The sequence below is a fragment of the Myotis myotis genome, unplaced genomic scaffold (genome assembly GCF_014108235.1).
Source record: "Myotis myotis isolate mMyoMyo1 unplaced genomic scaffold, mMyoMyo1.p scaffold_m19_p_5, whole genome shotgun sequence".
In the NCBI taxonomy this organism is placed as follows: domain Eukaryota; kingdom Metazoa; phylum Chordata; class Mammalia; order Chiroptera; family Vespertilionidae; genus Myotis; species Myotis myotis.
The window spans coordinates 60,068,638-60,090,992 of NW_023416357.1; the positions used below are offsets into that span (position 1 = coordinate 60,068,638).

The 22,355-nt window shown below is 37.7% G+C and overlaps 1 protein-coding gene across 5 annotated transcripts; it reads right to left on the minus strand.

Annotated features, from left to right (window-relative positions):
• Window positions 1-2,016: 2,016 nt before the first annotated feature.
• On the minus strand, window positions 2,017-17,671 carry NUDT12 (nudix hydrolase 12). 5 transcript variants are annotated; one of them, XM_036310172.1, is made up of 7 exons: window positions 17,608-17,671; window positions 14,468-14,679; window positions 13,339-13,925; window positions 10,994-11,161; window positions 9,084-9,197; window positions 6,233-6,432; window positions 2,017-5,135 (listed from the first exon to the last, which is right to left on the minus strand). In XM_036310172.1, the coding sequence occupies exons 2-7, from the start codon at window positions 14,671-14,673 to the stop codon at window positions 5,025-5,027; spliced, it is 1,386 nt and encodes a 461-aa protein (XP_036166065.1). In that variant the 5' UTR covers window positions 14,674-14,679; window positions 17,608-17,671; the 3' UTR covers window positions 2,017-5,024. The 5 variants fall into 5 exon arrangements, with proteins under 5 accessions (XP_036166065.1, XP_036166067.1, XP_036166068.1 ...); XM_036310174.1 differs by lacking the exon at window positions 17,608-17,671 and adding an exon at window positions 17,546-17,607; XM_036310175.1 differs by lacking the exon at window positions 17,608-17,671 and adding an exon at window positions 16,890-17,530.
• Between the last annotated feature and the right edge of the window lie 4,684 nt (window positions 17,672-22,355).

The following is a 22,355-nucleotide window of genomic DNA, read 5'->3' on the forward strand; positions in this document are numbered from 1 at the left end:
TCCTAGTTTCCTACTAAAGAAAACTGGCCCTTTTAAGTGTAGCACACACACAAATTTCACTCAATGCCCACCCCACTCATGCCTCACATACATGCACATATATTTATAACTAGAGGCCTGGTGCACAAAAATCTGTGCACTTGGGGTGGTGGTGGGGAGGTCCCTCAGCCCAGCCTGTGCCCTATCACAGTCCGGGAGTCCTCAGGAAATGCTGTAGGCCAGTGATGGCGAAGCTTTTGAGCTCGGTGTGTCCGCATTTTGAAAAACCCTAACTTAACTCTGGTGCCGTGTCACATATAGAAATTTTTTGATATTTGCAACCATAGTGAAACAAAGACTTATATTTTTGATATTTATTTTATATATTTAAATGCCATTTAACAAAGAAAAATCAACCAAAAAAATGAGTTCATGTGTCACCTCTGACACGCGTGTCATAGGTTCGCCATCACTGCTGTAGGGAGTGGGCCTAAGCTGTAGTCTGGCCTCGGTGGGAGGCAACCAGGCAGGTCAATCAGGGGACAGCGCCGCCATCACCCCGCCACTGCTCCCACTGCTGGCCTCCCTCTGTGGGAGGCAACTGGGTGGCCCATCAGAGGACGGTGCTGGCCAGCATGGCCCCGCCCCCCCATTGCCACCGCTGGTCACCGCCACCTCCTCCCCCCATCACCATCCCCTTCCTCTGCATGCTGGCACGCGCCTTGGATGGCCTGATGCTGCCTGCTTACTGGCCCCACCCTCCACTGACTGGTGGTTCTGCCGTTTGGTTGATTTGCATCTATCTATACTAATGAAAGGGTAATATGCTAATTAGACCAGACGTCTTCCAGACAACCTCCCGGACATCCTTCCTGACAAAGCAGGCCCAGGCGAAACCGCCCACAGTCCCAGGCACCTGTCGCCGGCCCAGGTGAAGCTGGCCTGAGTCCCAGGTGCCTGCTGTCGGTCAGAGGGAGGGAAGCCCGGTTCCCGGGTGCCTGTGGCTGGCTAGAGGAGAAATGCCTGGGTCTCAGGTGTGGGGGCTGAGGCAGAGGTAGTTAGGGGCAATCAGGCAGGCAGAGGTAGTTAGGGAAGATTAGGCAGGCAGGCAGAGGGGTTAGGGGCAATCAGGCAGGCAGGCAGGCAAGCAGTTAGGAGCCAGCAGTCCCAGATTGCAAGAGGGATGTCCGACTGCCAGTTTAGACCCGATTCCTGGGATCGGGCCTAAACTGGCCGTCGGACATCCCCCGCGTGGTCCCAGATTGGAGAGGGTGCAGGCCGGGCTGAGGGACCACCCCCATGCATGAATTTCATGCACCGGGCCTCTAGTAGCATAATAAAAGCGTTATATGCTAATTAGACCAGGCGACCTTTGGGTCCTGGGTGTCAGAGGGAAGCTGGGGCCAGTAGCCGGGGAAAGGAAGGTCTACTCTTGTACGAATTTCATGCATCGGGCCTTTATTAAATATATAATATTCAGAACCTAATAATGCTCTCATTCCTAATAAAATTTGCATTGTGGAAATTTTATTCTAAATAATAGATTTGCTTTATAGAACATTTCCCCCTAATATTTTGCTATATACACATTAACAACACAGTTCAAGGATCAGTTCTATGTACTGTTTTCATATGATATTTAATTTAGTTTATTAAGAAATTTATACTTTCTCCTTCCACCTCATGGTCTCACCTTGGTTGTTCCATTCTTTTCTGTCTTTACCAATATTCCTTACCTGATCTTTAAAAGAGTTATTTTTCCAACTAAATAAAATATGTAGGCTTCTAATTCTTCTAGTCCTTCCTTGAACAATAAACAAATGAGAAATTTAAAATGCAAAGATTGGTAATATTGGACAAGTAATAAAAACAGACATTAGACTACTAGATACATAACTTTAAATGTGAAGATAAATTATTGACATGTATATGTAGGTCAGTGTGTGTCATACATACATACAATACAATACATATATATATGACCCAACTTATACAATTAAAAAGATTTAAACAAAAAATTTAAGTCTTCCAATAGAATAACTTTTAAAAAGGTTTTTGTGCTTTTTATTTACAGATTAAACAGATAATGACTAAAATTTGTTTTATTCCATTTTTTTCAGAAGACATTTATCAAAACATTAAAAACCACACATAACACACCAAACAGAAAGTAGATAAAAATTTTAATGTATTGTTACATTCATTTCCAGTACAATACATTCTTGGCATTTGAACTGCTACCATTTTTTGGCTATTCCTTTTACTTAATGTAGCTATTCACCTCTCAGAGGTTAGCAATTTAAGAATAATTATTAAAACAATAATTTACTTAGATACTGATTTTCCCTGAGTACAGGATTAAATATCAAAAGTAAATTTATAACTACATTTTGTTGATAATTTTGTATTTTACTTTGCTATCCTATTATGGAAACCTGAAATTTTTTATGTAATCTTGGGATCTGTATGTATTAAAAGTACACTTGAAATAAAACTGAACCTTGTCATTATACTTCATAATAATTAAGGCAAGTTATTTTCTAAGTATCAATGTAGTTCAGATTTTATTATGTATCTAAATGTCCTGTGTCTTAATTTTGTCTAAAGTCCTGCTATCAATAAGTCTTCATCAATTACTAAGAAAACCATTGTTTAATCAGTAAAATAAAGTTTTATCTAATAAAATTATTTAAGTTAATAAATTTTAGTATCTAAAAATGTTAATTAACAATATTTGGTAAACTAAATTTATTATCATCTGTTATTTTGATTCATCCTGCAAATACTTTTAGTAATAGTTTCTACTTCTTATTAGAGGGAGAATCCTGCACTAGATTACACAGTATAGACTGTTGTAATTAAGTTACTTAATTGTAATTACAATTAATTGTATTAGAGTTATTTAAATTCACCTTTAATGAATTAAATTCACTTTTTAGTATTTCTTTTACCTTATCCATAAAAGAAGGGCAATGAACTATATATATTGTCCTTAAACTCTCTTCCAGCGCTAACATACTATAGTATGGAGCCAAATTATATAAATTTATATATTTAAGCATTAGCTTTTAAGACAATTTCAAAACAGCCTTGTAAAATATAGTTCTATATTGCAAAATTGTGAATTACTACAATATACTTTCTCTAGAATCTTACTGATCCATTTCTAAGATATATTTATTTTACAAAGATTTCTTAGAATGTGATGATTTAAGGCAAAAATAAAAATGTTATATTTGAGTTTAATAAAATGAGTAATGGTTATACAATTTTTTGTTAATGCAGATACAACCCGTATCAGAAAATGCCATAAAGCCAGTGTTTTTTAAAAATATGTAAAGCTATCTGACCTTTAAGGAACATTCCTTTCAAATATGTTTAATTTCAGTGAAAAATCACAGAGTCCCGATTTGTCTTAAGACTTTGAGTAGAACTAACAGATAAATTGATAGGTTAATTTTAGGTTTAAGGAGGAGGTCCCAGATAAAATAGTATGCTCTCACTTATTCTGATCACTAGTAGAGTTATCAAAATAGAAAATTCTTAACACTGACGAAATAGACTAGTAGCAGCACTGTAACTGTACCACTGCTAGAACAATGGAACCAGGAGAAAACAATTTATTACAATGGGAAGATGAGAAAAAATCAGCTATTGATAACTGAAAGAAACTTTATGGTAATGGGAAGATTAAAAAAGCAAGCTCAAAACTCATTAAAATTATTTTGTCTAATTTCTCAAAGATAAGGCATAAAGTCAGCTTTTATTAAATACTAGGGGCCTGGTGCATGAATTTGTGCACATTGAAAGGAACTGTGGGCCGTGAGGCTGCGGTGGGCACAGGGGCGGGTCTTGGCCCATCCTCCATGCCCCCACCCGGCACCTCTCACTGTGGCCTCTGGTCCCATCTGCTGGCAGCCCTGCTCCTGCCACTGCTGCTCCCATGCACTGAAGGTGCCAGTCCCGCTCGCACCCGCTGTCGGCGGGGAGTGACTGGGGCCGGCGCCAGCAGTGGGTGCAAGCGGGTCTGGTGCCATCAGCGGGTGTGAGTGGCAGCTGCTGTCCTGATCACCCCTCAGGAGTAGGGGGAGGTGGAGAAGCCCTCAGGGGTGATCGGGGCCAGGAGCCGCAGCTCGCACCCTTTGACGGTGCCGAGCAATCGGTACTGGTGCTGGGTGTCAGCAGTGGGTGCAAGTGGCGGCTCTGGTGCTGGTAGTAGGTGTGAGAGGCGGCTGCCGGCTCTGCTTGCCCCTCAGGAGCAGGGGGAGGTGGAGAAGCCCTGAAGGGTGATTGGGGCCGGCAGCTGCCACTTGCACCCGCTGATGGCACTGAGTGATCAGGGCAGTGTGTGGGAACAAAGAATTTTCAGTAACCACCAGAGGCTCGCCCCAATGAGAGCAGCTGGCACCCCACCCTGGTCTGGCTCACCTGCTCCACCATCCCATCGTGGTCAACAACTGCCATGTTCTGCGCTTTGCCACCTGCTGCCAATGCCCGCCATGTTCCACGCGCACCCCCTGGTGGTCAGCTCACTTCATAGTGACCGATTGGTTATTCCACCATTTGGTCTACTTGCATATTAGTGTTTTATATATATATAGATGTACATCTATTTGAGATTTAAATCTGATATTTGAGAATTCCTTTAGAATATGTTTAATTTCAGTGTTGGGTCTTTAATGTCTGGTCTAATGCTTACAAGAGTTTAGGTTACTTACATTTTTAGAACATAGTTCTTTACAACATGGTTTTTCTTATTAGAAATATGGTTTTGTGAGATAAAATTATGGAGCACAACCAAAAAAAACCCCCAAAAAACTCTTTACAGAAGGATGATCCAGATTTAACAAAATCTGAGGCAATGTTATAATTTATAAAGTTAAGAATTCTGTGGTTAAGATGAAAAGTACACTTTGAAAATATTTTAGACACCCAATATGATATTTTGTATTGTGATATTCTAAAGAGCAGTGAACATTTCTAATATCATATGATGAAATAAGTAGTATTAGAAATCAATTAGTACTCAAAGTCTAGTTATTGATTTAGAGATTGGGGTTCATTCCAATCCAGTGTTTGATTAACTGATGTGCAATCGCTCGGCTTGGTGGCACGAAGAATGCCTGCTGCTTCCCTTTGGTCAGAACATCCACAACCTAAAATATACATAATAAAATGTATTAGAATTTCAACACTCTCATACTTAAATATTATTTCTATGCTTATACAATTCAACTTAAATGTGAGAACTTTTATAGTGAATAACAACAGTAGAAAGTGATTAACACCCATATTCAACATGCAAAATTTAGTACAGGACAGGATCTTTAGTTGCTTCAATGAGTTTGTGATTCAATTTTTAAAATATTCGAGTAAATAAGGTCATGAAAAAGCTAAGTTATATGCTCCACACTTATTTTCAAAGTAAAGTCAACTTTTGGAATAGGTTCCATTTTACAAAATTCTGAAAAAAAATTCTAATTTCTACTTTTGGAGGTTGAGCAAATTAATTTTATTTAGACATAGTCAGAAGGATTTCAGGTGTTCAATACTGAAGTATATCCATTTGTTTTCTATACAAATACTCTGGGTTATACAAAACACAGCCAAGTAATTTATCTCTCATTATAATACTTAATGGTGTTTCAGAAAGTTCTTGTGAGTTTTTTCATTCTTATCCTTAAGTATATTTTAAACTGAACAAGAATTTTTCACAGATTTTAAGCTTTTTATACACCAGAGGCCTGATACACGATATTCCTACAGGGGCAGAGGCCCCGCCCGCCGCTGTGGCCAGGGGCCTCTGCCGTCTCTGCCTTGGCCCCCGCCCACTGCAGCTTTGTCAGGAAGGAAGCATGTCCAGTCTAATTAGCATATTATGCTTTTATTATTATAGATTATTATAGATTTTTTGAGAGAAAACTGTTTTAAAGCTATAAATTAAAATACAAAATGTCTAAAAACAATATTCCCGTTTTTCATCTCTGAAATAATGGTTACCTACCTTAAGTCCATTAAAAGGTATTAATCCAAAGGAATGGCATTTGATTAGAAAATGGCACAGAATCAGCATTACTAGAAGAATCTCAGAGAATGACTTAACATAGGACACATTGATTACACTGTAATCCATGCATGATGAGAGGCCATAGCCATTCATTCAACTTGCTGAAAACAAGTATCTTTGCTGCATGCTTAAACCGATACAGTCAGAGAACAATCAATAGAAGAAGGAAATTAAATTGAACTTTACCTGTTCTCTAGTGAACCAGCGGGCATCCTCTATTTCATTCTTGTCAACTTTAATTTCTGTAGACACTGCCACAGCTAAGCAACCAATCATTAAGGAAGAGGGCATTGGCCATGGTTGACAAGAGACATACTGAACATGGCCAACTTTGACACCACTTTCCTCTTCTACTTCTCTCCGAACAGCATCTTCTATTGTCTCCCCTAATCAAATGGGGCAAAAGAACAAGCAGCTGATGAACATGCCCTGGACACACTGTGCTAGGAATGGTTCAAACATTTGGAAATCACTTTGGACAGAAACCTAGTTCAAAGAATCAGAAAGCAGAAGCCTAAAACTAGATTGGAGTTCAAGAAAACATTATTTCTTAAAGTTTATGACCACATACAAAATCAAAATACCAACAAACTTTTCATTTCTTAAAGGTCCAAATTTTTAGTTACATAAAAAAATAATAACATATACAACTATCTAGCACCTACATTTGGCTAAACACTGTAAACATTTTATATATTATTTCATTAATATATTATTACTAAATAGTTATAAATTATAACTATTTTTTAATGGCTAGTCTTTTCCTCACTAAAATCTTCCAACTCTTTTTTTCTTATGTTGTCAATTATTACAGATAACTGTTTTCAAAATAGTTAGAAAGCACATAACACTAAAAGTTTAAAAACCACAGTAAGTGAAATTCAGCATTTTTCTTTTAACATTAGTATTTTCCTCTAGATCAGCGATTTTCAACGGGTGTGCTACAAGAATTTTTAAAACATGCAATACATGACTATTTAGTTAGGGGCACTGACCTCTTTTCCCTTAGGCTGTCAAGTGAAACATGACAACAGCCAACACAACAATAGCTGACTGATGTGAATGCCCTGTCTTGAACAATAAATATATAAGTCATATAACAGAGGTGCATATTATTGGTCATATTGCATAATAAGGTTCAGCCTTATTGGTTAATTCTTTGTACCAGAAATCCTTCTATACTATATACAAGTAAAGGCACCTGATTTTTCAAAAAGTCACTTAGGAGCAAAAAAGATAGGTAGTTACTATTATACTTTGTAAATCAATCAAGAGTATACATACTTTATTTGTCAGATTGGCAAAAAATATATTTTATGTGGGCTGCAGAATTTTGGTAATTAGTTTATGTGTGCCATGAGATGAAAAAGGCTGAAAATCACTGCTCTAGATGACTGTTGAGTCAGCTTTGATAAAATAAAATGATGCCTATAAATGTACTTTAGATTTTGAATTTTTGGAATTGAGAATTAGGATAGAGGGAATGGTTTCTAAGTTAAGTTTATCTGGAAGTTTAGAAATATTGTGCTACTTAAATATAGCTTTCTTTTTAAATAGATTAATACCTTTCCTATATTGAAATTAACTTATATTCACAGAAAAGAGTGAAAAGATGAGTCATTGACTAGCATAAGATATTTGCAAGACCATAACTAAATAAAGATTAGCAAACAATACATATTTTAAAACTCCTAAAATCAATAAGAAAAAAGGATAAACAACCAAAAACAAAAATAGGCAAACAACATAAACATGTACAACTCAGGAGTAAAGAAAACTGGGTGCCTGTTATACATTTGGAAAGGATACTCCATCAGCAGGGAAATAAAAATGAAAAATACAGTGACACACTATTTCATATCCACCAGAATGACAAATTAAAAATTTGAAAACTCTAATTTGGTGTAGATTTGGAATAACTGAACATTTCTTGTACCACTAAAAGGAATGTAAATTAGCTGGGACACTGTAGAGAGCAACTTGGCAATAACTACAAAGGTTAAGATGCTGATATCCTACTATCTAACAATGATACTCTCAGGTATATACGCTAGATAACTCTTGCAAATGTGTACAAGGAGTGGTATAAAAATATTAATGGCAGTGTTGCTTGTAATAGCAAGAGCTTTGGAATAAATGTCCAAGAGCAGAATAAATAAATTGCAGGATATTCATAAATGGAATACTACACAGCAGTGAAAAAGTAATCCAGAGCTATGAGAAGCAGCAGAGTGATTAAGATCATGTACTCAGAGACAACTGCCCAGGTAAGTCCCTGCCCTATCACTTACTACCTGCTTGATTTGAGGCAAGTTATTCAGCCCCTCTGCCTTTGTGCCCCATCTATAAAACTGCTGAGGATCATATGATTTAATACATGGAAAGCCTTGGGAACAGAGTGTGGCTCTAATATATATTTATTACTATTATTATTTAGTAATGCAGATTAATATCGGAAGTTTGAGGTCAAACATGTATTAATAGATATATTCATTCATTTATTCTGCAAATATTTATTGAACTCCTACTATGTAAGAGGCACTGCTTTAAGGGTTTGGGACACACCAATGAATAAAACAAAGTCCCTGCCCTTATAGATACATACAAAAATACATACATACATACCATGTTAGGTGGTGATGAGTGCTATAGCAAAAAAACTGGCAGGTTAACAGGAATTGTGAATGCAGGCTATGGGGCTAAGGAATGCATTTGGGGCTATCAGGGAAGATATATTTGAAAAGATGACAGCTGGGTCTAGCACAGAAGGAAGTGAGGTATAAATCATGCTGATATCTTGGGTAACAGAAATATATGAAAGATATATGAAAGAGCAAGTACTGAATTTTTAAAACACAAAATTATTCCATTAGTAAAAACAAAAGTTGTATCATTTAAAATACAAAGAAAATATGTAAACATATGATTTTATTCAATAATTTATCAAAGATTATTTCTCAAATGCTGCCTAAAATATTTATTTGGAGATTATATGTTAAATAAAAATCATTACAAAAATTATTTTTAAAAAGCTTACCAGGTTCAATAAATCCAGCAAGGCAAGTAAACATGCCTGGAGGAAATCTTTTCTGCCTGCCTAAAAGACATTTGGTCCCATCTGGATGAATAACTTGCATGATTACTACTGGATCTATTAAAAAAAAAATTGGATGTATGAATAACAGGAAAAAATAATTTCCACTCATTCTGTATATACAGTCACTATCTAGTAGGATAATTAAAAGGTATATCTACTGTAAGAACAAGACTTGTCTAGTTACAAGAGATTGTTTCTTTCTACCTAATGACAGTATTTTAGGGAAGTTATATAGAATACTGTCAGTAAGGTAAAAGATCAATTTTGTCCTCATTTTAATAACATTGTGTACTTATGGTATGCTAAGCATATTTTTTTAAAATATATTTTTATTGATTTCAGAGAGGAAGGGAGAGGGAGACATCAGTGATACGAGAGAATCATTGATTGACTGCCTCCTGCATGCCCCCTACTAGGGATTGAGCCTGCAACCCAGGCATGTGCCCTTGATGGGAATCAAACTCAGGACCCTTCAGTCCACAGGCTGACACTCTATCCACTGAGCCAAACCAGGTAGGGCTCTTATTTTTTTTATAAGAAAAAAGTGTGAGTAGATAATACATGGCATAAATAAAATTCAAATTTTACCCTAGTAAATGTAGTGGATTTTCCTTTCCCTTCCATCCTAATCCATAATAAAATGTTTTTAAAAGCTAAGGTAGTTCTGTGATTACATTTAAGCTATTAAAAAATACATATACGTATAAATTAAATACAGCCATGTCTCCAGACATCACTAATCCAGTGAATTATCCTCTCTATATCATGACTGAGATCCAGGAATCAGATGTAAAAGGTTCCCGAGCAGTAAAAATAGATGTCACTAAGCCATGCACTTTACTTACTCCTAGGAGACCTCTTCAGGTGTTGCTTACTTAGTCTGTCTGTTCTTTTCCACAGTTTGATAGGGCTGGGTTATCAGATTTCTACATCAACAGCAGTCTCAAAGCAATTAGGAGCAGAGAAAGTATAGGCAGATACCAGCAGTTATGAGAAGCTAGCTCCAGACTGTACTGCGTGGGTGATGCCTCAAACAGGTACTAAATTGTTGGGGCTTCTTTTTTGGTGTCTCTGAACTAAGTGGACCCAGACTGGTGGGCTTTTGAAATCGTGTTTCTCAACACATCAAATTCATACTGATTAATTAACCCAGAGTTAAGAAATGGCTAATTATGTACAATGTCCTTTACTTAAAATTCGTGAAAGTATGCAATAACTTAATACTTATAGACATAATGGTTAAATTAAACATGCTTTTAACAAAAAGGCCAACCCCTCAACTGTGGGGCGCGGTTACGGTGTTTTGGCCAGGCTCAAGCCTCGGACTAATGAAAGGACAGGGTCCTCTCATTGCCACATGCAAGTCCCAGCTGGAGGGCAGGGCCCCCCCAGCACAATCATAGCCAACGGCTGTGGTTGTAAGCTTGAGCCTATGGTCCGAACACGTAGCCCCAAGTGCCTTGTGATAGAGTTCGGGTGCATGTAGTTAAGTGAGGCTGAAACTCACGAGAATGCTGTAAACAACGTGGTCACGCCCCTACTATGCCTCGGGGCATCTGCTATAAAATAAAGACACGGCTTGTGGGCGCTGGCGCTGTCTCCTCATCAGGGAGCAGTGTCCCACCGAGACCCAGCTTTCATTCTCTTGTCGGTCTTTTCTCAATCCTTTCACCCCCCTACTCAGGATCACCCTTGGCTGAGCTGGCATGGCACATAAGGCGCCTGGGGCTGAGTATGCCTTGGCCGTGCCGGCTCCCCACACTCAGCAACTGAAAATCTTATCTTTCTAGAATGTCTTATTCCTCAAGATTCCAGATGGCTGAGATTTCACTGTAAAAGAAAAGGCTTACCAACTCTTGGATATGATGTATTGTGAACGCCATGGAGGCTAGGGCAGCCTTCTTTTAAGCATACTCTTTTATATCCACCTTCTTCAATTTTCGTTGCACTTCCACAGGTTGGGCAGAACTTATATCTACTGTGCCAGGCAAGAACGGATCTTGCTTGAGCTACAACTCCTTTTTGAGAAAACAAAAAGTTTTAATTCTGTGAAAAATTATAAACAAATTAATCATAAGTAAAATATTCTTGAGTCATAATAAAGACATATGGTATAAATGTTCTTAAGTCATAATAAAGAATATACTTCTGAATAGCGGTGTGATCAAGAGTTTAGTACTCCTGTTTTGATGATGTGTACATTTTTTTTAAAGTAAAAGATTTAATTCTACATATGACAAATGAAAATTAGATTTAACTTTAATTTGAACTAAGAAAATATAACTCATATAAGATAGATGTACTAACATCCATCTTACACACTGTATTAGCTCAGACTTTTACTACAGATGATTTTGAAATTTTGGATATATAAGGTGTATAGTGACTCTACAAATAGTAACTTTATAATGGAGACTTTTCTAAAAATACATTACAAAGGCTGTTCCTAACTTGGACTTGAACAAAAAAGGCAATATTACAAACTGCTGGTACCCATCTCTACCTTGGTGACTGACTAAGCCCCTACTGGTCCATGTCACTGTGGAACCTATCCTGTTTACAACTGGAAACTGCACATAATATTAAAAAAATAATGCTGTTTACAACATTCATATCCTTGGAAGGGCCTTCCCCATTACCTAAGGCATTGGTCGGCAAACCGCGGCTCTTTGGCCCCGTGGCATGGGCCACGAAGTTTCAATCGCACTGTACGTGCATGCCCGCACGTGGTATTTTGTGGAAGAGCCACACTCAAGGGGCCAGTTTGCTGACCACTGACCTAAGGGAAGGGGAACACTGACAAGTGACCCCTTCATCACCTCCCATTAACTTCTCATTCTATCATAATCTAGCTTCTTTCCTTCCACTCCACTGATACTCCTCTTGTCAAATTCACCTAAACCGTCATACTCTCCAAAACAAAGATCTTTTAAAAAAACCACAAAAACTTTGTCTTTGTCTTACTCATATTCTCAACGGCATTCAATCCGTTTGACCAGTACCTCCAAGAAATACTCTGCTCTCATGGTTTCCATTTTTGATGGCTCCTCTCTTTCTACCTGACTTTTAAACTGAGAGGGATTGAGGTACGATTCTGAGATTCTCTTTCTTTCTTGCTCTCAACTCGAAATAATCTCAGTAGTTTCCTGGGATTCAAAAACCATCTTTGTGTTGATGACTCCCATATGGGTATCACCAGTTCAGGCCTCTCCGCTCCTCTTTCCAGATTCTAATACCCTCTAAAATTAGCATGCTTAAAACTAATATCTTGATTTACTTACTTTAACTCTTTCCTGCTTCCCTTGTTCTACTCATCACCCTATACTATTTTATTTAATAAATAGTATCACTACTTACCAAATTATTAGTCTCAAGCCTAGCAGTTATTCCTTATCTTTTCCTTCATTATTATATACTCTATCCTCATTCCAATAAGTACTGTTAATTTTCTCTCAAAAATATATCTTGAATGTACCTCCTTTTCACCATCTCTAATATTATTACCTTAATTTAGGTCATAGTCCAAGTTACTATCATCTCCCTCTCACATATAATAGTCTCAACATACTGATAAAGCCCTATCAGTCCTACCTCCATAATATCTCAAACTCTCTCCTGCCACTCTACTAATCCAAGCCAATAAAATATCTTACCTGGCATGCAGTAATTGCTAATCACCTCACAATAAGACTACTGACTTCCATACTTAATTGCCTGCAATTCATGATCTACAAAGCAGCCAAAGTGAGGATTTTTTTTTTTTCTTTCTTAAACATAGGTCAGGTTACAATATTTAAATGGAATTTAGACTAACATCCCTAGGTTCTTATCATGACTTGAAAGGCCCCACATGAACTGGCATACCCAGCAACAGAAAAAACGAAATAGTCCAAGTCTTTGCCATCATGCTCATTGTACACCAGGTGCTCACTGTTCACTGAAGAATCAAATGAAACCATCATGCTTTAGGGTTAATTCTGGGGAAATCTGTCTTGGCTGATTAAGACTGCTGTAACTGCCCAGGAGAGTAGTCCCCTAGGGTGAGAGCTTTACAAGGTTTCTAATGAAGATATAGCTTAATTTCATTGCTTACTAAAAAAAGCATGCCCCCTAGAAACTGTAGATACATACAACTCCAATAGAGTTCCAAAGACCAGATTATCATCAATACAAGTATAGAGTGTTCACTTCTTACCAGCTTCATTTTCTTTCAATTGCAGAAGAGCTGGCATTGGAGGATGAAGAAAATAACAATTTTCATGTCTTTGCTTAAATTCTTCAGCAGCAACAGGATCTATACCTAGAGCAAACCAGGCAACCAACCCATCTTCTTCTCTTGGGACTTCCCCAGTATAATTAAGTAACTCTTTTTTCATTTCAAGTTCTACTCCAAGGAAAATCAAGGTGATCTTTTCAGGTTGAGCCAAATAATCCTTTATATCTGTGTAGTTCAGCTGACAAAGCCTGACTTCTGGCTGTTGGGAACTTTCTTTATTGCCACCCAGAGTAACCAAGGGATTTAAATCTGAGAAAAGTATATAAACTGTGGCTGGATGGCTTTCTTTAGCTAGTAGCCAGTCAGAATTACTTCTTTTTTCACTTTTCCGGTCCAACAGTGTTTTGCCAAAATAATTTTCACATTCTTCTACTTCATTGGTTAGGAACCAAGGCTTCTTCCCACCTTTATTATTAGCTAGTAAGTTAGCTATATGCTTGTAACCCCAAAAGTTAGCAATATCCAGTGCAGTCTGCCTTGATTTGTTGACAATGGATCTGTCACACCTATAGATAAAAGGAAAAATATAATAGGAAAAAAATGTTTTCTCCAGTATTTACTTAATATTTTCAGATGCATATTATAGTTCCTTTATTTAATGCTTACATAGATTTTTTTCATTTACTACATAATTTACAAGTGGGAAGGTTAAAAGAAATAATCATAAATGATGAAAAGTTATAGATAGTGGATATTTCAATTTTCTGGAGAATTATAAAATTAAAAAGCAGTATGTGCTATAAGATATTAAACTTTTACAAGGGATTCATGGTAGTCATAGTGGGTAAATTCACATTTTCTGTTTGGAAAAAATATTAGATTAACTCCTAAGTTTGCTTTGCTATTAAGAATGAAAATTTAATTCCTCAGTAAAGAAAGTTACAAGCTTTTAGTTAGAAATTATGCTACATTTTTATATCACAAAACTGATCAATGAGTTATTTACATGTCCGATGATATAAATAATGGCTACAAGAAAATTTTGAAAAGATGTAACCCAGAAATTAAACCATATAATCCTTCAGGTGATATAGCCTCAAATGTTTACCCTTTCTCAAGTAGAAATTGGACAACATCTGGGTGCCCATTCCTTGCAGCATACATTAAAGCAGTCCAGCCATTTTCAGAAGTTTCATTGAGTAGAGATGGAGAATGACTGAGTATTACTGTTAATCTGGCAATATCTCCTTCTGCAGCTGAATAGTGAAATTGAGAAACTATTTCTTGCTTTGGATTTCTTTTTATAGAAGACATTTCTTCCTTAAAAAAAGGAAAATAGAAAAAAAACTCATTTGCAATTGCTCTTCATATCAACAATTGATCATTATCTGAGTGCTGATATAATTAGAATAATTATGGTCTCTAAAACATAATTAGCAAAAGGTAATTAGCAGTCAACTGTCATCACAGCATACATTTCAAAATTGTCATCAGTTGGGAATTTTAAATATGATTCAACATGAGGGATATATACATAACACAGATCTTTGGTAATACAGATGAGGGGGCTATATTCTTGGGAGAGGGACCAGGTAACAGCTTTACAAAGAGAAGCAGGTATTTGAAGTAGACCAGACATACTTCAATGGGAGAAGGGCTTAAAGCAGATAGAAGTAAAGGCAGAAGTTTTTAGCAGACGACAAGTAGTATTTCCCTTAGATTTGCAGGTACCAGAAACAGGTTCCTATCCTCAGAGAAATTAAGAACCTTTAACAAATTATTAAAAAGCTAAGTTTCTCATGAAAACCATGTATTGCTTTTCCTTGCACAATTCTGCAATCTATCTGGAATTGATTTTTGTTTAAGGTGTGAGGTAAGGGTCAACATACATTTTTATCTCATAGAATAACCCATATGACTTGGCCTCATTCTTGAAATTACTATCTTATCCTTTTGTACTACTGTATTATCTTTGTCATAAATCAGATGACCATATTTTTTTTTTATTGGACAGTATTCTAATGGTCACTTTGTCTACCCTTGAATCACAGAAACTTTTTAAACCCTTAACTTTGTCTGCTTTGTCACACTGCTGTTTCAGTAAGAAAAAAATATATAAAAAAATAATTGTTTCATATCTTAATAAATGTTGCCTAAACATGCGTTAAATGTGGTAGGGCACAAACTGAGCTATTTTTTGGTGGAAATGGTTCATGTTTCAGTTGGCTATGAATTCCTCAAAGTACCTTTTCTTTAATGTGTATTTTTTTCTATGAAATGCAGTTAATATTTGGGTTTCTACTATTCTAAGCAATAGATATTTATGCTAAAACAGTGGTTCTCAACCTTCCAAATGCTGCTTTAATACAGTTCCTCATGTTGTGGCGACCCCCAATTTCATTGTTACAAATTGAACATAATGAAAGCATAGTGATTAATCACAAAACAATATGTAATTATATATGTGTTTTCCGATGGTCTTAGGCGACCCCTGGGAAAGGGTCATTTGACCTCCAACGGGGTCGCGACCCACAGGTTGAGAACCACTGTGCTAAAAGAAGGAAAGGTTAGAATCCATATTTTTTGAAAACAGTTGTCTTTAGAGTTCTGACACTACAAATTTGGCAGACTAATTTTATAGTATGAGTAGGGGGAAAATGGACAAGAGAGTAACTTTATTTTTGTTTAACTTTCCTGTTTGTATCTTTGTACTACTTATAAGTACAGTGGGGCCTTGACTTACGAGTGTCCTGGCTAACGAGTTTTTCCAGATACGAGCCGTCTCTCGGCCGATTTTTTGCTTTGAGTTGTGAGCTAAAATTCGGGTTACGAGCCAGCTTCAGATACCCCACCGCTAGTTGGCGCAGCGAACGTCACAGTGCACACCACAACATCAGCCCAGCATCACGTGTCTCACTCGTTCACTGTTGATTTGACATACGAGTAATTTGAGTTACGAGCTCCGTCACAGAACGAATTAAACTCATAAGTCAAGGCCCCACTGTAAGTAGGTAAAAACTATAAATAGGTGAAATATAGTCACAGGAATGTAAACATTTGAATAAAACCTAATAATGAAAATCTGTTTATAACTTAATTGAGAGGGACTTCGGTATTAGAAAACAATTTTCTTTAGATTTAGTTTAAAATTTACCTGACCATTGTCTTCATATTGAGCTTTCTAAATGCTTTAAAAATATTCTAATAGACACACCTTTTAAGGACTTTGTTTTGAAGCACTGCTATGCACAGACTGATGTGTCGTCTCCCTTCTACATTGCCTTTCTCTTAAATTTCCGTGCTGTAAAATCTCAGCATATGGTCCTTTAGTTAGGTTTGCTGGGAGCAGTATTTCACTGCCTCCCCCGCCCCACGGGCTGCAAAACTGTCCTCCAGAGCACAGCACCGCTCAGCAGCCCGGCGCGAGGCTCATGGAAGCACATGTTTTCAGGAGAAAGGCTTTGAAAACGCACACGTTCCCCCTTAGCTTCAGGGCATGAAAGCGACCGAGAAATAGCACCGTTATTCACCCCGTTTACTTTTCCGTCTCACTGACAGGTCCTCCATGGGGTGCGCACTGGAAGGCAGGGCGGGTGACTCAGTTCCCTAAATGCTGCCCCGCTCCCGAGGGGCATGGGCTGTTCTGAGAGGCCATCTAACAGAATCGCAGGTTTCACCGTCTTAGAGTTGATCCAAACCAACACCCACTGTTTCTGACGTTGCTAACTCGGTCCCTGGCTCAGGGGAGGCAGGGCGGACCTCCAATGGGGCTCTGTCCCCAGTCACCCACCGCTACCCAACCGACCCCCTTCCTGGCACCCAGGACGGCCCTTTAACCAGCAGGCGCCACCCACGCCGGTCTCTTCAGAGGGTCGAATGCCCGAAACAGTTGATTTTCTCGCCACTACTGTGAGCGTCCTTTTAATGTGAAACCAAATCGAGGCAGCGTTTCCTTTCACCGCTTCAGAGGCCGGGCTGGGAAGGCCCCCAGGGGCCCCGCGGCGCTGCGCTCGGGGTGCGGGGTCACCGCTCCTTCGCCCGCGCCCAGGGCGAGGCTGCGCCCCACGACCCGCAGGCCGGGCGATTCGGAGGGTGGGTGAGGGAGGGGGAAGGGGCAGAAGGCATGGAGACTGGGCCCCGGCCCCCGCCCCGGCCGACCGCCTGGCTCGCCGCTGCCGCTACTAACCCAGCGAAGACCAGAAGAGCAGAAAAGGGGATGTGGTCAGGAGGCGGGAAACACACACTTACTCTTCCCGGAGCCGGTGACTCGGTGACTTCCTGACTTTTGGTAAAGGGCCGGTGACCTCGCACGGCTTTATGGGAGATGTAGTTTGAAGGTCCAAGGCCGTGCGCCACCCTAGAAGGGGTGGGGTTTGGGGGAAGACAGTCCTATCGCACAGGCTTCCAGGCTAGGACCAGGCTTCCTGGAGGTGAGTGAAGTGAAGGGCTGGTGAGTCTTCCAGGTGAGATGCGTGGAGTGTGGTGCTGGCTTGGGAAACTCGAGCTCTGTGGAATGGACTTAAGTTTTCCAGTAGTTTGCACCAGTCGATAGAGTCCAATGCAATGGAGTGTTCAAAGCATTCTTTCATGTTAAAGAAAACTGGAATATGACCTGGACCAAGACTTCCCAGTACATGCCCTAAGTAAGCTGTTGGCCTCTGAACCTCAGCCTCCTCATGTGAAAAATGGTGCCATGTGTTGATGCCCACCAAGTGCCCACAACACACCTTCTTGGGTTGCTGTGAGATTTAAACTGGATAATGCATGCAGTGCTAAGTCTATAGCTAGGACCCTCAACACAATTATTATTGCCGCTGTTGTTTATTTTGCTCCAGAACCTATAGAGGTTATGTGAGTCCGAGATTACAAAGGTAGGTGTTGGCAGTCTTCTAACTTCCAGATTTTTTCTTTACTAAACTGTCTCTTGGGCAATCAGCAACAATTAAGGAGTCAGGAGTTCTAAACCACACGGCCAGCGATAGTCAAGGTGAGGAAAGGTCACCCTATAATACTGTGTTTCCAGTTTTGTCTGTTGCTAGGCACCCGGAGCTTTGGCCCTGGTGACCTTCTGTACCTGGCCTATCCTTTCTACTCTGCTCTTGTCTAACTTCCCAATATATCAATTAGAAGCTTATCACAGTGAAGTTTTCTGTTCCCGTCAACATTGTACTTTCACAACTGCTCTTTTTAGCTTTATTTATGCTTCTGTCCGTCAATAGTTGCCGTCAGTCCTTAATGATTTCTGTGATTAGGCAAGAGGTTAGAAATACTAAGTTTTAGTTAATTCACTAGGAATATCCAATCTTGCTATTCCAACGTATGTTAAGTAAACAAATTAGTAAAAAAAGTTAATATATTATTAATATATTATAATATAGCATAAATAATTATTAATATATAATCTTTCAGTCCTTTAGATTCTTTTGAAGTAAATTCTAGATACCATGTTATTTTACTAATAAATATTTCAGAATAAAACTTTTGGAATTATGAATATATATATATAATATAAAAGTTATTTAAAAACATTACTACAATATCATTAATGCAACTTAAATTTTATAATAATTCTGTAATATGAGACATTCAGTATCAAATTTTATCATCTCACAAATTTTATTTTACATGTTTTACTCAAATCAGAATCTAAACAAAATCTCCACATTACACTTGATGATTTAATCATCTTTTGCTTTATGGAATTTCCCACATTCTGAATTTTGCAAATTGTATTCCTATGATGTCCTTTTGCTGTATTTCTTGTCAATTGGTAATTAAATTTACAGGAATATCCAGATTAAGCCTTTTTTTTTCCCCAAAACGATTTCATAGGTGTTATTATTTCCTTCCTGTTGTATTACATTAAGAGGCAAATACTGTCTGGTTGTCTCTCTTTTTGTCATGTTATAATTGGTTATTGAGTTCAGATGTTATCAACCTGATAAAGTTTGTGATAAATTTTTTTCATGGATTTTTCAGCGAATAGTTTAAGCAGTCATTGATGATTATCACATAGGTCCATTATTTCATTTAGAGTTTCAAAATGATGATATTCCAATTTGATTATTCATTCTACATTTACTCACAAATTCTTTTATAATAACTTTGCCTCATTAAATATCTGTACAGTTATACAGGAAGATTAGGATAAATGTGTAGTTTTCTCCTTTATTTCCTAGTTTTCAGAATAATGAGCTAGTTCCTTATTGTCCTTCAAGTTTTTAAGTATGTTTATGAATTCATAGATGTTAAAATTTTAAGTATCTTTTATGTCATTGAAGATATTATTTAAAAAGGATTTTAATAATATTTATTATTTTGATGTTCAAATTGTTTCTTCTTTGGCTAGTGAGAACCCCTCAAGTGGGCTAAATTCTTATGACCACACCACTATAGTTTGATAGCTTACTTCCTTTCTGGCATGAAAACGTATTTTACATTCATCTTGTAAATATTCTGGACAGATGCTGCCTGGCCATTGTGGCTCGTCGAACATTGTCCACGCACCAAGAGGTCATGGGTTTGATTTCTGTCCAGGGCACGTGCCCAGGTTGTGGGCTCAATCCCCCAGTAGGAGGGAGGGAGGTACAGGAGACAGCGATGTTTCTCTAGCATCAAAGTTTTTATCTCTCTTTCCCTCTCTCTTCCTCTCTCTCTCTAAAATCACTAAAAACGTATTTTTAAAAATATTCTGGCCCTAGCCAGTTTTGCTCAGTGGTTAGAATATTGACCCTCAGACTGAAGGGTCTTGGGTTCAATTCAGGTCAAGGGCATGTACCTTGGTTGCAGGCTTGATCCCCAGCCCTGGTGGGGCATGTGCGGGAGGTAACCAATGGATGTGTCTCTCTCACATCGACTTCTCTCTCTCTCTCTCTCTCTCTCTCTCTCTCTCTCTCTCTCTCTCTCTCTCTCTCTCTCTCTCTCTTTCTGTCTTCCCCCCTTTCTTTCCCTTCCTCCCTCCCTTCTAGTCTTTCTAAAAATCAATGGAAAAAATATTCTTGGGTGAGGATCAAAAAAATTTTTTTTAAAATTTTTATGGAATTTATTGGTGTGACATTGGTTAATAAAATTATATAGGTTTCAAATGTGCACTTCTATAACATACCATCTGTCTATTGTATTGTGTGTTCACCAACCAAGGCAATCTCTTTCCATCACCATTTGTCCACCCTTTACCCTCTTCTACCTCGCCCCACTCCCTGTTCCCTCTGGTAATCACCATGCTGTTGTCTGTGTCTATGAGGTTTTCTTTTGTTTTTGTTAATCCTTTCACCTTTTTCTTCTAGCCCCCCAGCTTCCCTCCCCTCTGACAGCTGTCAGTCTGTTTTCTGTATCTATGAGTCTGTTTCTATGCTGTTTGTATATTCTGTCCGTTAGATTTTACAGGTAAGTGAAGTCATACGGTATTTGTCTTTCTCTGACTGTCTTATTTCACTTCAGATCCATCCATGCTGTTGCAAAGGCATAATTTCCTTCTTTTTTTTTTTTTTTAACTCGAGTAATGTTCCATTATGTAAATAAATATACCATTTTATCCTGCAAATTTAGTGAAAATCCATTATCACTTTCCCTTAACTAGAAAGAAACTTGATTTTATGGCAATATAGAAATAAAAGTTTATGTAGATAATTTTTCTTGGTAATTAACCTTATACTGTTTAGAGGTATATCTTATTCTTGCCACACAGTGCTTTTAAATTTTTGTATTAACGCTTTATATATATTTGCCTTTTTCTCTAATAAATTATAAAATTTAAAATTAAGAGTGTCAGATATTTTAAAAACCTTCTACAGTAATAGCTGCTTTTTTTCACATAAAAGGCACTTAACAGTTGGTGGTTGACCAGGGTGAGGTATGCTGGGAACTATGCTTTAACTCCACACAATGGAGAGGTGAATTCAGTAAAAGTGAGGGGATCTTGAGCTCCCCATACGGTCCTTCATAGAAGATAATTTCACATGTAACTAGAGATAGGGGCATTTACAGTTTACATACATCATACAAAGTTCTACATGTTTGAATACACCAGGTTTGCTCTTTTCCTTCCTTTTAAAATACTCTTCTGGCAGATTTCCTGGGGCCCCTCTCAAGAGTACTCCCCTCCCTAGATAACTGCTCTTCTGATTTCTATCTCCATAAATTAGCTTTGTCAGTTTTCTTTTTTAAATTTAGGTATAATTGACAAACAACATTTTATTAGTTCCAGGTGCATACACAATGATTTGATAGTTGTATATATTGTGAAAGGATCACTGCAGTAAGTTTAGTTAACATCTGTTACCTTACCTAGTTATAGATTTTATTTTTTTGTAACGACAACTTTTAAGATCTATTCTCTTAGTAATTTTCTATTATGCGATACAATATTATTAACTATAATCATGCTGTACATTACATCCCCATGACTTACTATATAGCTGGAAATTTGTACCTTTTTATTCCCTTCACTGATTTTGCCCACTCCTTACCTCTGGCAACCACCAATATGTGCTCTGTATCTATGAACTTGGATTTTTTTTATTTTAGATGTTAACTGTAGGCTTGTCATATATGGACTTTACTATGTTGAGGTACATTCCCTTTATGCCCAGTTTCTTGAGAGCACTACAAGAATTCCATATTTTGACCTGAATGGTTTAATCTGGCCATAGATATATGTATTTTTTTCTTGTTGTACACTCAAAAATTTATGTGTTATAAATTTAGATTTATGCACTTTATTGTATGTAAGTGATAAAAATAAATAAAATGGAGATATCTAAAAAATACTCTTCCCTTAGATTTTCTAATTGCAGTCTCCTTCTTGCCATTCATATATCACTCAAATATTTTTAGAGGACTTCTCTGATCACCCAGTTTACAGTAACTCTCCTACCAGTATTTTCTTATTTTTGGCATCATTCTTTTTGATAATTCTTGTTTATGATGCTTATTTATTGTTTTTCCCTATTAGAATGTGAACTACTACATGAGAAGGCTCTAGTTTATCTCACTTA